Source organism: Mastomys coucha, unplaced genomic scaffold, assembly GCF_008632895.1.
Source record: "Mastomys coucha isolate ucsf_1 unplaced genomic scaffold, UCSF_Mcou_1 pScaffold21, whole genome shotgun sequence".
Classification (NCBI taxonomy): Eukaryota; Metazoa; Chordata; class Mammalia; order Rodentia; family Muridae; genus Mastomys; species Mastomys coucha.
This window is the reverse complement of record NW_022196904.1, coordinates 130293419-130307755: the sequence shown is the minus strand read 5'-3', so window position 1 is coordinate 130307755 and position 14337 is coordinate 130293419. Positions and strand designations below refer to the sequence as shown.

Here is a 14337-nt window from a genome sequence, read left to right as displayed (position 1 = left end):
CACAAAAAAATTAAAATCTTCCTTTTATTAAGTTGCCTTGAACATGGTATTGCACAGCAGTAGAGAAGTAAGACATCACGGGATGTCTTCCTCCTATGTTCTCAACAGGCACACGCAATCAAAAAAATAAAATAAAATAACCCAGATACCTACCAGATGTGGTGGCCACATAGTGAGGGTTTGTTCAAATAGAAATAAATCAAGTAAGCAAGGCAGAGTAATCCCAGAGCCCAGGGAGGCAGAGGCAGGACTGACTTGGCTTCGATGCCAGCCTGAGCTACAAAGAGTGTTTCAGGCCATCAAGAGGTATATGACAACGCCTTGGCCCCAGAAACAAACAAAACCTCCAACACACTTTGGTAGAGTTCCGGAAACACATTTATCTCGTAGGTCAAAAGCGTGTCTAGGAATTGGTCAACAGTACCCATCAGTTTCTAACAGTGAGGGCGTCAGGCATCCCTAGAGCACTGCCGCTACACAGCCGGGTGGATTTCCCAGGGACGGCTGTCGCGGCTGGACTCCAGGGCGGTGTCAGGCGGGTACCAAGCGTCCCTTCCGTACCACGAAGCCAGAAAGTACCACGCGTGGGCCCCGCCTCCACAACAAACCCCGCCCCCACAGCGAGGACACGCCTCGTAGGCCTCGCCACGCCGCTTCTCCCACCCCTGTCCGGACGTCGCCGTCACGCTCCGGGTCTCCAGGCCTCGGTCTTCGTGAGGTCAGTTTCACGTGCTATGTTAGCTCGGGGTCACTGAGATGTCGGTACCCAGCTCAGCCGGAGGAGAGCTGGAGGCGAGACGGGTGTTTCCGGGCGGGGCAGTACTGGGGGAGGGACGAACGCCGCGGTGTCTGCGCACTTGGATGACGCCATCTCACTGCGTCCCTCCGGGGGTGGGCTGGGGGGGGGGAGGGTGGTGGGATGTGAGTGTACGCATGCGTAGTCTCCCCTTCAGGCCCCTGAAGCAGAATTTCTTCTCCCTAACCTAAGCGGCCCTTGTCCTTCCTCCCTGAAAGCACCTCCTCGGGATTTGAGGAATAGGTGGAGGGCCTGGATAGAGCGAGATTTGAAGTGGAGGATCGCTCGATCGTCCAGGTCTTCGGAGAATTGTGTACCCAGAGCCTGAACGGGCAGCCAGGCTAGCCCTAAGCTTCCCAGACTCTAGGGGAAATGGAAGCTGCTCCATTGTGGTAGGGCAAGTAACTGGTACCGCAGCCTGCCACAATCGCTTTGCATTATTGGCTATCACAGACAGATTTCTGCGGCAATTTATGTCATTTTGGCAATGTATAGGAAGGACCTTAGAACGAGCTGATCCTCATGCAGGATAGTGAAAAATCTGAAAACAGGTAATTGTGGACAAAAGAATAGTTACATTGTATCCTTTTTAAATATAAATGTATTTTTGCGACAGCGCCTTGCTCAGTAGACTGGCCTTTGTATAAGTGATTGTTTTTTTCTTTTTTTTTTTTTAAAGATTTATTTATTATTATAAATAGGTACACTGTAGCTGTCTAAAGGACGCATCAGAAGAGGTTATCAGATCTCATTACGGGTGGTTGTGAGCCACCATGTGGTTGTTGGGATCCGAACTCAGGACCTTTGGAAGTGCAGTCAGTTCTCTTACCCGCTGAGCCATCTCCCCAGCCCTTGTTTTTTTCTTTTTAAAGACACAATTTCGCTGGGCAGTGGTAGCGCACACCTTTAATCTCAGCACTTAGGAGGCAGAGGCAGATGGATTTCTAAGTTCGAAGCCAGCCTGGTGGTCTACAGATGAGTTCCAGGATAGCCAGGGCTATACAGAGAAACCCTGTGCCGACCCCCTCCCCCCCAAATGAACTCATCTTTGTTCTTCTAGATGAAGTGGTTGGGCCATGGATAGGTTGTACACAGATAAATTAGGTTGTGTGTGGTAGCAAAGGCTTCCAAGCTCAGCATGGAGGAGGATGAGGCCAGCCTTGGTTATGTAGGGGCGGGGGGTTCAAAGTGAGCCTGGGCTACATAGCAAGGTCATATCTTTTTGTTTGTTGTTCTCACTGTGTAGCCCATTCTGTCCTTGAACTCACAGAGATCTACCTGCCTGGGCCTCTGGAGTAGAGTGCTAGGATTAAAGGCAGCCCATGGTAAGACCACAGCTTAAAAAAACTGTGACAGAGCCATGTATGGTGAGTGGTGCACACCTTTAGTCCTAGCACCCAGCACCCAGGAGGCAGAGGCAGGTGGATCTCTGTAAATTTGAGGCCAGTCTGGTCTTCATTGTAAGTTCCAGGACAGCCAGAGCTACACAGTGAGATCCTGTCTTGAAAGAAAAAGACAAACAAACAAACAAACAAACAAAAAACATAACAAAACCAAAAAAGAACAAAAAACAAAATACTGCCCCCCCCATTGTAACAGTTGTGAAAAAAAAATAACCAATTTCATATCTGTTGTTTCTTCACAGCTCAGGAGAGAAATTAAAAGTCAAGTGTCAGTGGGAGGATCCTTTTGGAGCCTCCAAAAGATAAACATTTCTTTGCCCTTTTCACCCAGTGTGTAGGCCGTGGATCCTCATGATTCTCCCGGGACCCCACCCACTCATATTAGTCTTCCCATACAGCATCCAGGAAAGTTAGTGCAAACTCAGCACCCAGGGAGCCCTTCCTCCCCTTTCTCTCACTTCTCACCCTTCCTCATTGGGTGTGGTTTCTATAGAAACGCTCGCTCATTTTCATGCTGGTAGAAGGAAGACAGGTGCTTGTGTTAGTTTGTTCTGAGGTCCTGGTGAGGTGCTAGAAACACACTGTACCTGCCAGCCAAATGGCTTGCCCGAACGGGGGATCCTAAGTTGGTTGCCCCTGCCATTTGTCTGTGAGTACTGGATATCCATGCAAAAGATGACAGCTCTCACCTTAAGAGGAGTAAGAGATAGCTTATCCTGGAGTCATTGTTAGTGACCATGGCCTGAGAACACAGATGTGGGTTACTCCAAATTCTGTGTTCCAATGGAAGCAGTTTTTTTTTTGTTGTTGTTTTGTTTTGTTTTGTTTTGTAGTTTTACAGAAGAAAATCATAAATCAAGGCAAGCAATGTACATTGGTGGGTACATCAGAAAGATAGGTAAAACAAAATGGAGGAAGCTTTTCTGTAGGTCCAAGATGCTATCTGATGACATTCTTAGCTTTTGGTTAGTGGAAGCTACTGGTCTGCTAAGTTAAAAGATTCCAAGAGGAAGCTGGGTATGGTGACACATACCTTTCATACCAGAAGTCAGAGGGAAGAGGAAGGCAGATCTTTGTGAGTTGTAGGCCAGCCTGGTCTAAAGAGAGTTCTAGGACTGCCAGGGCTGTTACATAAAGAACCCCTATCACGATCCCCGCCCCCTCCAAAAAAAATCCCGAAAGGTTTCTATTAGTCACAAGATGTTAGTTTCAACCCAGAGGTAGGCAAGGAAGAGCTGTCCTCGAGGGGTAGAACCTAGCCCCTAGGATAAAGTACTGCACCATTCCAGTTTCTCCACAGCACTGCACCCCTAGTCAGTCAGTCTCTGTAAATGCTGCTTCTTTTCAGGAATTCTCCTTCATGTTAGCAACAAGTAAAGGCTGGCCTGGCCAAAGTTTCCCTTGTAATGGGTGGGCTTTATCTTTCCCCAAAGAACGGATCCCCTACTTCACAGGCCAGTTGGTGGTATCTTGGTCTCATGAGGATGGCTCCTGCAGCAATGAAGACTAAGCTCTGTTTGTAATGTCCACTGTGCAGGGTTTATGAAGCTGAGTTCCAACCTATCTTCTTGCCTGCCTCTTTGCCTCCTTTTCTCCCTTCAGGGCCCCCTGTCCCAGGTCTTTTCGGGAACACAATTCCTAATTTCCTATGCTGGCCTGCTAGACTCTCCTTTACTTCTGTTATTTAAGTTCCGGGAGGGACTCAGAACAGGATCTGGCACATGACAAGTGTTTAACAAACACTTAGGTGGATGAATGCCAGTTCCTTGACAAGTGTGTGTATGGCCATCTGTGCAGGAGAGCAGGGCTCTGGAGTGACAAACTCTTGATGCTGACTTTTTCCACAGTATTAGAATCCCAGCACTCGGGAAGCAAATCTGCAAGTTCAAGGCCCTCTTGGACTACACATCAAGACCTTGTTTCAAGTTGGGCGTGGTGGCGCATGCTTTTAGTTCCTGCACTTGGGAGGCAGAGGCAGGCGGATTTCTGAGTTCGAGGATAGCCTGGTCTACAGAGTGAGTCCAGGACAACCAGGGCTATACAGACAAACCCTGTCTTGAAAAAACCAAAAAAGAAAAAAGAAAAAGAAAAAAAAAAAGAAATAAAAAAGACCTTGTTTCAAAAATACAGAAACCAAAAGCAAATCCTATAACTTGGGAGTATGTTACGAAGTTTAAACATGGACTTAGCAGTTAAGAGCACCCAGGTTTAGTTCCCAGCACCTGAATGGTAGCCATTCCTCAAGAATCTGATACACTCTTCTGGCCTCCCTGGGCACGATGCACAGATATATATGCAGATGAAACATTCATATACATAAAATATTTAAGGCAACTATCAGAAGTGCTTAAATAGTGACGAAATGCTTGCTTTTTGGGGGTGTTGAGAGCCTCATGCATCAAAGGCGGTATGTTACCACTCCCAGCCACATCCCCAGGGCCAGAAAAGATGTTCTGAACATTGTTCTATCCATGAAAACCTTATTGGCTTGTAGGAGAGATGGGTGTGTGCTGTTGTTCATACTGGGCTCTCTCATCACAGTCGCGCCCATTTCGTGGCAGCTGTGGATCATTTTACATATTTTTAGTCAGGCCCAAAGAAGTGACTCAGGTTTGTCAAGTTCTGGTCCCAAAGTGCAGCCTGCATGTGGGAGGGACAGACCTGGTAGGCGGTCTCAGAAGGCAAAGTGAAAGACTAGTTGGGGCCAGAGACTGAGAACCGGCGAAAGTCTCTAGGCCCCGCCCTGGGCGGAAGAAACGGGAGCGGCTGGGACCTCTAGCAGCGGCACCAGGTGAGCTAGGGCCATGTTCTGGGGCGCCCGGCTGCCTTTGAGAGTTTTTTTTGGGTCCCTTCCTGGCCCTCTTAATACGTGGCAGAGCGTCTGGACCAGAAGGTTTGAGGGACCAAAAAATAGGGCGGGGGCGGGGGCGGGATCACGGGCCCGGCGAGGCTCCGAGGCCTGCTAGTTCCTTCTTAGGGTGACACACTTGTGCCTCTGAGGAGCCTTGCTCAGTGCTTGAAGGCTGACCTCATAGCTCCATCGCCCGCGGCATGTTTGCTCACTTTTAAGGCCCAAAGAGGGTGTTTTCAGATCCTAGGATTAACCCAACAGGGCTACAGCTAGGAGCAGCTAGCTAGCAATCCCCAATCACATCTAGGCAGAGGTCTGAATAATGCTTCTAAGCTGGGCTGGTAGGGTCTCCTGCCTGGACACTTTTGTGCACTCCGAGGGCCTGGTCCCAAGGCCAAATAAGGGGAGGAGTGTGGGAGAAGAACCAGCTGTCTGGTCACTTTCATATCCCTGTCCCTGACCTCAGATGATCACAGTCAGAACTGGCTGGCACCCTGCCTCGCCTCCGGTAAAGTCCTGTGCTTTCCCCAAAGGTAGATACTCTAGGACCCAGTAGTCTGTAGTGCAGAAGAGAGCCGGACTTTGGGCTTGGAGACTGCACCTGTGACTAGAAGTACTGTAGCTGCCCCACCCCAGTGTCCCAGTGATGACTGGCTTTGGATGACACATCTGAACCAGGCAGTGCTGGTTTTCCTCACTGGCTCGTTGTGGGTGGGGATAACTATGATCTCTCCATGCCTTGGCCGAAGGTCCACAGTGAGTTATCTATGCCCTTGCCTCAGTTTTCCCAATATGTGTAAAGTGAATCTTCCCTCCCGCTTAGCATGAAGGCTGTATCCTGCTAGCCCTGGGAAGGGAGGGGAAGACCCCTTTAGCAAGGCCATGTTGTGCCAGGCACTGAAACCACACAGAACCATTGTCATTGTCAAAACTATCTTAGAGAGCAACTGAAGTGATTTCTGTTTCTTTTAAACAGAACCTAATACCCCTCTCCCTCCTCTGTGTTAGCAGGACAGCACCGATCACTTCTTTCATAGAGCCCCCCAGGATACCCACATGCTGTCCATGCAAGCTTGCTTGACAGATAGTTGCTCAGGAATGTGGAGACCTGGGTATGTCCCCAGGCCTCAGAAACATCCTTCCACAGCCAGTGCCTGTCAAGTTTATTCAGGTTCTGTCAGAGCCTGTGACCTGTTTGTCCCAGCTTTCCTAGTTGGATAGGCTGGGCCTGAGCTGGGCTGAGGGGTTACGAAGAAGTTGGTCCTGGCCTGGTCTGAGTCCCTAGACTCAGAAGGAAGTCACGGAAGCAAATGCTGTAGTGGCTGCCTCTGAATGCTCTCCTTTTCCCCCAGAGTCGTGTGCCTTCCTGCCCTTAAGGTGGTCACTTGTGTCCAGGCTTCATGCTTCCCTGGCCTGACTTTGTAGATGGCTTGGCAACAGTAGAGTATGGTGCTACCCCATCTTGTTCTCAGAGTAAGAAGTAGGCTGAATGAGCAGGAAGCTCCCCCGCTGGAGTTCCCAGACCATAGCCGGGGTCCCACAAATAAGCAGGAGATTTCCAGGCCAGAGTTGGTATCCTGGTGCTGTCTGCAGCAGGAAAGAGGTGCTGGGTGGCCGGGTTCCTTCAGAGGCTAGGAAGTGACTGTGTCGCCTAGTCCTAGGCACTCAGGTTCTGCTCCTCTTAGTGGTACCATGTAGTTAGCTTCTCCCTCATAACTTGTTTACTTCTGGAGACTCATAATGTGTGGGCAGACTTGCTGGGGAGAAGCTGGGCTCCTACTGAAAAAATAGACTCTCTTGACTTTTGGACTCATCTTCTTAAAAATTCTAGCCTGTCAAAATATGAAAATTTCTCAAGCGTTTGCTTCCTTCTTCCCCTGCCCAGATTGCACCGTGCACCCACCATGAGCCTTGACATCCAGTGTGAGCAGCTGAGTGATGCCCGGTGGACAGAGCTCCTTCCTCTGATCCAGCAATACCAAGTGGTCAGGTAGAAGCAGCCTTGGGGACCTTGTGGGGACAGTTGGGTGTGTGTGGGAGGGGACAGTACTCTGTTGTGGAGGTGGGTGGTTCTTGCAGCTTGGGGCCACCTGACGGGCTTGTTGTGCACCAAAAGCACTCTCTCTATTCATGGACATGAAGATGTTTTGCATAATCTTCATGAGGTATTACTCTTGAGTTTTTCAACATTTTTGTATGTTTGTGTTTTAAAAACAACAGCAACAGCTCACTACTAGCTGTGTAGCTCATGTAGGTAGGCAGTAGAACTTGACTAGCACGTATCACATATGAGAAGCATATGTGAACCTCTCCAGGCTCAGGTAGGGTGGGCAGGCTTGGTGTGGAGGGTGACTGCAGCTGCAGGTGGTAGGCGCCTTGCATTCAGCAGTTCGAACCCTTATTACTCAGCTTTTCCTTCTGGCTGAGTAAGGGAGGTGCTCCCAGCCCTCCTCACTAGGCTGTTAAGTGCTTGGTGACTCAGGTTCACAGGCCAGACATTGATGCCTGCTTCCTCATCTTTCCTGAGATAGTTTTAGCTCTGTAGCAGTCAGAAGGTTATCCGGGCAGCCTCGGCCCTCCAGCAGCTTCCCATACCCATATCCCACATTCTCACGCCGCCCAGATGCGCCCCGTGACTTTCCCCCACTCTGATCGCTTAGGATCCCACATACTTTACTGATCATCTCATTAGACCCTTCTGCAGAGTCCCTCTTCCTCCTGTGACCTGAGTTTTGAGTCTAGATACCCTGGCTAGTCTGAGGGCTTCACCTGGTGGTCATGTGCTTTTTGGAGAGTATGGCCATACTATGGGTGTGGTCAGTCACATGGTGCTCTGGGTGTACAGTGGCCCCATATGGCTGTGACTGAGTCATCCATGGCTATGATTCATTATGTACTCATGCTGCTGCATCTCTGACCAGGTCTGAGTTCCTCTACTTGCTATCAACATCTGCTCCTACCCTGCCCACCCCATCTCTCAGGGCTGGAGCTTTGTACAAGTTAGACGGGCAATTCTAGCTCTTGGTTTTCTTTGAGACAGCTTTCTTCCACTATGTAGCCCAGGCTGACTTTGGAGCCTGTTTCAAGTTTAAGCATTGTAGTTATAATCCATATTTGAATTTCTCGGCTCTGGATGGGTCATACCAGCTGTTTTGTGCGATTGATGGTTGGGACTGAGGCCAGCACCATTCTGACTCAGGGGTCCTGTTTGCAGGCTGGATGACTGTGGCCTCACTGAAGTGCAATGCAAAGACATCAGCTCAGCGATCCAGGCCAACCCTGCCCTGACAGAGCTCAGCCTTCGCACCAATGTACTGGGTGATGCTGGTGTGGGTCTGGTGCTCCAGGGCCTGCAGAATTCCACTTGTAAGATCCAGAAGCTGAGGTAAGCCCAGGGACTAGCCCAGCCCGTCCAGGCCTGAACGTGGACAAATAGGCAGCTGTGATGAAGAAAGCCATGAAGAGGTTGGGGATGTAGGGACAGCTTGTGGTGATAGGCACCCCAGCTTTAGCCAGGACACCAGTGAAGTGTGCAGTGCTGGGACAGGCCACATTATGGCTTTGATCCAGGTCCCAGTCACTAGTAAAAATCTGGCTGAGCCATACTGGTCTCCTCCTTTGGCCTGGAGCCCCATCTAGAGGAAAAGCAGTACCTTAACCCTGCAAGATGTGGTAGGAATCTGTTCATGACTGCTGCTGGTGGTATGTGCTTCAGCCTTCAGAACTGCAGCTTGACGGAGGCTGGCTGTGGGGTCCTGCCTGGTGTGCTGCGCTCTTTGTCTACCCTGCGTGAGCTACATCTCAATGACAACCCTCTGGGGGATGCAGGCCTGAAGCTGCTCTGTGAAGGACTTCGGGACCCCCAGTGCCGTCTTGAGAAGCTTCAGTGAGTGTATACCTTGCCCAGGTCCCTGAGCTCTCTGTAGCCCCTGACCCAGAGCCCAGCCAGCCATCAGGAAGCCTCACATCAGCATAGTACATGAGAACTTTGGACCTTTGGACGGGATTCCTAGGATTCTAGGGCCTCCCATTTGCTAAGGGTTGGTAGCTGACCTAGCCTGAGATTAGGAGCTGATGCTGGTGGAGTCTGGCTAGATTCTGTAGAGTGTGACCCCAGATGAGCTGAAGACACTTCTCCAATAGGAATTTGTTTCTATCTGCTAGGTCTGGGAGAACCCCAGAATGTTGGTAGGGCTCATGTTGGTAGGGTTCTTTTCAGTGAAGGTTTCCTGAGCAATGCTGGTGTCCACATAAGCCTGGAGACTCTAGCTATTCACTGTGCCTGAACAATCAGATAAGGCCCAAGGAAGCAATTGGTAAATGAGATACCAGCACCCCTTATGTCTCCCTGATACTGCATTTCTAGACCTATCCTTAATCCTTTTGACGTGCCTGAGGCCCCTGCCTGCCCCCAGGTTGGAATACTGTAACCTCACAGCTACCAGCTGCGAGCCCCTGGCTTCAGTGTTCAGAGTGAAACCTGACTTCAAGGAGCTAGTATTGAGCAACAATGACTTCCATGAAGCTGGTATCCATATTCTGTGCCAGGGCCTGAAGGACTCTGCCTGTCAACTGGAGTCTCTCAAGTACGTACTAGGCCACAGAGGCTGAGGGGTAGGGCCAGGCACCAGATCCCCTCTGATCATGCCCTATGTCTCCAGGCTGGAGAACTGTGGTGTCACATCAGCCAACTGCAAGGACCTGTGTGATGTCGTGGCCTCCAAAGCCTCCCTGCAGGAACTGGACTTGGGCAGCAACAAGCTGGGAAATGCGGGCATTGCAGCACTGTGCTCAGGACTGCTGCTTTCCAGCTGTAAGCTCCGGACTCTGTGGTGAGTTGGTTCCCAGTCTCTTTTCATAGGGATAGAGGACATGGTGGTGAGCGAGGGACATCCCTGAATAATACTGTTATCCCACAGGCTCTGGGAATGTGATATTACTGCAGAGGGCTGCAAGGACCTGTGCCGTGTCCTCAAAGCCAAGCAGAGCCTGAAGGAACTCAGCCTAGCTGGCAATGAGCTGAAGGATGAGGGTGCCCGGCTGCTGTGTGAGAGCCTACTAGAGCCTGGCTGTCAGCTAGAGTCACTTTGGTGAGGGCCCGAGGTGGGGCTAGGATACATCCAGGACAGAGAAGACAGAATGGCTAGGGTGGAGTGAGGTCTGGGAGATGCTGCTGTACCCTGAAGATGGTGTCAGAAAGAGGACAGCGCTACTAGATTGAGGTGCAGATAAACAGATGCTGCGGGATGGGGAAGGGAGTGGGTGAGCCACCTGGGTCCCTTAACGGACCTTCAAGGGAAGGGCTAGTTGGAGGAACTGGTTCCAGCCTTTCTGTTCCCACAGGATAAAGACCTGTAGCCTCACAGCTGCCTCTTGTCCCCACTTCTGCTCGGTGTTGACCAAAAATCGTTCTCTGCTGGAGCTGCAGATGAGCAGCAACCCACTGGGAGACTTGGGAGTCCAGGAGCTCTGCAAGGCACTGGCCCAGCCAGACATAGTGCTGCGTGTGCTTTGGTGAGTGTGTGCTGCAAAGGCAGGCATAGCTCCATGCTCTGGCCACCCCCTGTGAGAATCCCCAGGATGTCCTGGGCTCCCTCCACCCCCTTTTTGAAATGGGGTCTGTGTAGCCCTGCTACTCACTGTGAACAGGCTGGCCTCAAACTCAGAGATATATATGTCTCTGCCTTCTGAGTGCTAGGGTTTGTACCACCAAGCCTGGGTTCCTTCATTTCCTTAGTCACACTCTAGCATCCAAGTGGTGAGTTCTCTATTAGCTGAGTTTCTAGTGCTTGTGTGTATCCTGGTCAGTGAGCTCGATGTAAAACCTGGGGTACTATCTCTTCCATTTCTTTCTGCTTCCAGAGAGATCTCTGCTTTCCCACACGCGCCCCCTGCCCCCCATGTATCTGCCTGTTTTATTGGGGGGGGGGAGTTTTTCTTCCCTTCTTTTTTGATTTTCCAAGATAGGGTTTCTTGGTATAACAGAGCTCTGGTAGTCCTGGACTAGCTTTTGTAGACCAGGCTGGCCTTGAGCTCACAGAGATCTGCTTGCGTCTGCTTCCCAAGTGCTGGGATTTAAAGGCACGTGTCACCACACCGGGCTCTTTGGCAGATTTTAAAATTATTTTACATTTTTGTTTACTTGTGTATTTGCCCCCAAATCCACACACCATGTGTAAGTCAGAAGATAACCTGCAGCTGTCTTTCTACCGTGAGTTTCCAGGCACGGAATCCAGGTTGTTGGGCTTAGCAAGTAAGCCCAGCCCTCTTTGGCAGGTTTTAAGTTTTTCTACCCATTGTGCTCTGGGCTATTGATTTGCCTTTATGTGGGTATTGGCCTGGATAAGTAATGTGCTTTCTTGATCCTTCTCTGTTCCCTTTCTCTCAGCAGAGCCCAGGAGTCAGTTGTTGGTTTTTGTTATTGTTTTGGGTTTTTTTTGGGGGGGGAGGGGCATAGTTTCAAGTCAGGTTTCTCTGTGTAGCCCTGGCTGTCCTGAAACTCATTCTGTAGACCAGGCTGGCCCTTGAATTCAGAAATCTGCCTGCCTCTTCCTCCCAAGTGCTGGGATCAAAGGTGTGCGCCACCACAGCCCAGCTGTCCTTGGGTTTTAAGGACAATTTGATCCTGCCCTCATTTTCTTTCTTAAGCTTTTGTTCTCATTTCTAGAGATTTCCCACTTTCTAGCCAGTCCAGAGCATCATTTTGCTCTTAATGTTTTGTCCTTTACCATCTATCCCAGCTTTTCCTTCTGAGGCAGCACATCTGACTCTTGGTCATTCTGGACTGGACACTAACTGAAGTGGACAAGGCCACCACAGGAATAACAGCCCTGCAATCTCTCCTGTCCCAAGAAATAGTACCTTGGTTGTGGGATACTCTGGAAGTCTTGGGGGAAAGGAGTGTAGGTTCTTTCCTAAGAGACTTGGGGCCTGCTACTATTACCTACAGATGGGGTTCTGCAAATTTCAGGTACACCTCAGGGAGCCAGTCCATAGCAGCTTTTTGTTGTCACCTGGCCTACATGTACCTTGTACTCCCTAGTACCTCTGGCTTCCTCGGGTTTCCTGACTGGTATGGGTACTAGACCTGCTCACTTATTCCTTTGGCCTGTATCCCAGTCTCCCTCAGTCTGGAAACCTGTCTACCCTGTCACTTTCTATGTACATCCTGATGTAGTTTGGCCTTGGTGCACAGGCTTCTGACCTCACCAGGCTCCTGGTGCTAAAAGACATGGAGGCTGTGCACCCTTGCCCTCCCGGGAAAGCTAGAGTTCTGTTTATTTTATCCTCCTGAGGGAAGCTTAGCTACATTTGAAATATGGAGGGGCTGCCTTCCTGCTAAATCTCAGATATAGGGAACAGCTCTGCCTTCTCCACCCAGGCTGGGAGACTGTGATGTGACGAACAGTGGTTGCAGCAGCCTTGCCACTGTCCTGTTGGCCAACCGCAGCTTGAGGGAACTGGACCTCAGTAACAACTGCATGGGGGGCCCAGGTGTCCTGCAACTGCTGGAGAGCCTCAAACAGCCCAGCTGTGCCCTTCAGCAGCTTGTGTAAGTGGATGGGACTGATGAAGGTGGTGGTACTGGGGCTGCCGGGGCTCAGAGGGTTGTCGGGAAGGTGGGCATGGATGAGTAATTAGGGGCACCCTAACTCACTTTTTCCTGCTTGGCTATGTACAGACTGTATGACATTTACTGGGCGAGTGAGGTGGAAGACCAGCTTCGGGCCCTGGAGGAGGAAAGGCCATCCCTGAGGATCATTTCCTGAGATGTGCACTTCTGGATTCATTAATCCAGCCCCAGGGGCAGCCAGCAGGCTCTCTGGCTCTGGGGGTCCTTGTGTTGACTGGCAATAAGCATTGTGATCTTCAGTAGAAAACTTTAAGACACTTTATAACTATTAAAACACTTTATTGGCAAAAAGGTCCTTGTCGTTCTTTGTGGGCTGGTGTAGCTCTACTATGGACCCATGATGCTATGACTACTTCCTGTGTATGGGGCAGTTCATGCATATGCTCAGCCCAGCAGTGGATCCTTATTCAATCTCAAAGATGGCCTTTTTAAAAACCAGGGTCTTAGCCGGGCGGTGGTGGCGCACGCCTTTAATCCTAGCACTTGGGAGGCGGAGGCAGGCGGATTTCCGAGTTCGAGGCCAGCCTGGTCTACGTAGTGAGTACCAGGACAGCCGGGGTTACAGAGAGAAACCCTGTCTCGAAAAACCAAAAAAAAAAAAAAAAAAAAAAAACCAGGGTCTTGCTACTGTAGCCTTGGCCAGCCTTGAATACCTACTGCCTAAGTACTAGGACTACAGACAGTGTAGAGGGGTTTCCAGCTATGTGCCATTACACCTTGCTCCAAGGTAGGTCTTAAAGTGACTTTCAGAGCTGAAATCTTCCTGCTGCTCACACTGAGGCGTGTGAGTGAGGAGGGCCTCTGCTTGCACCAGTCAAGCATGACTTTGAAAGATACATTCCCATACCTGAAATCCCAGGAGGGCTGGGGTAAGACTCAGTGGTAAAGTTCTTCCTAATACAAAAGGGTTGAAACAAGCCAGGCAGTGGTGGCGCATGCCATTAATCTCAGCACTTGGGAGGCAGAGGCAGGTGGATTTTTGAGTTTGAGACCAGCCTGGTCCACAGAGTTCCAGCTCAGCCAGGGATACATAGAAAAACCCTGTCTCAAAAAAGAAAAAAAAAAATGGGTTGAGACAAACCACAAGAGATCAAAACTTCTAAAGTCTAAAACTCCCAAATTATAAAAGGATGAAATCTTCAAGTGAAATTGCCAAAATAATTTCCATGACTAGAAGCACTTAATGAGAGGATGGTCAGTCAAAATTTTACAAGAGACTGGCTGTGTGATGTGTGATGTGGCAAAAATGAAAGCTAAGGGGTTTATTTACTTTAAGATTTATTTTTATTCTTTTACCTTACTTTTGAGACAGCGTCTCATTATATAGCCTTAGCCAAACACAGACCTGCTAAGTAGTCCAGGCTGCCCTTGAATCCACAGACATCTGCCTGTTCTTTGTATCTCAAGTACTGAGATTCAAGGTATGTGCAAATTTATTTTTATTTTATCTGTATGAGTGTTCTGCAAACATTTATGTCTGTGCAGTACGTTCATCCCAATACAGCAGATGATTGTCCGATCCTCTGGAACTGAGTTACAGCCATGTGGTGTTGGGAACAGAAACCAGGTCCTCTGCAAGAGCAAGCTCCTAATTGCTTAGTCACCTCTCCAGTCCCCAAATTATATATTTTTTTCTTTTTCTTTTCCCCCTTAG

The 14337-nt window shown here is 49.7% G+C and overlaps 1 protein-coding gene across 4 annotated transcripts; it reads left to right on the top strand.

Annotated features, from left to right (window-relative positions):
* Positions 1–607: 607 nt before the first annotated feature.
* On the top strand, positions 608–12973 carry Rnh1 (ribonuclease/angiogenin inhibitor 1). Of its 4 annotated transcripts, none has more exons than XM_031388794.1 (10): positions 608–718; positions 6936–7040; positions 8265–8435; positions 8766–8936; positions 9466–9636; positions 9712–9882; positions 9970–10140; positions 10394–10564; positions 12432–12602; positions 12732–12973. In XM_031388794.1, exons 2-10 carry the CDS (start codon positions 6955–6957, stop codon positions 12817–12819), a joined length of 1371 nt encoding a protein of 456 aa, XP_031244654.1. In that variant the 5' UTR covers positions 608–718; positions 6936–6954; the 3' UTR covers positions 12820–12973. The 4 variants fall into 4 exon arrangements, with proteins under 4 accessions (XP_031244654.1, XP_031244652.1, XP_031244653.1 ...); XM_031388792.1 differs by lacking the exon at positions 608–718 and adding an exon at positions 975–1347; XM_031388793.1 differs by lacking the exon at positions 608–718 and adding an exon at positions 4731–4990.
* Positions 12974–14337: the final 1364 nt, after the last annotated feature.

Coding starts and splice junctions, on each gene's coding strand:
- Rnh1 (XM_031388791.1), top strand. CDS start 5,004: ATGTTCTGGGGCGCCCGGCTGCCTTTGAGAGTTTTTTTTGGGTCCCTT. Junction 9,637..9,711: donor TGTCAACTGGAGTCTCTCAA/GTACGTACTAGG, acceptor CTATGTCTCCAG/GCTGGAGAACTGTGGTGTCA. Junction 9,883..9,969: donor TGTAAGCTCCGGACTCTGTG/GTGAGTTGGTTC, acceptor GTTATCCCACAG/GCTCTGGGAATGTGATATTA.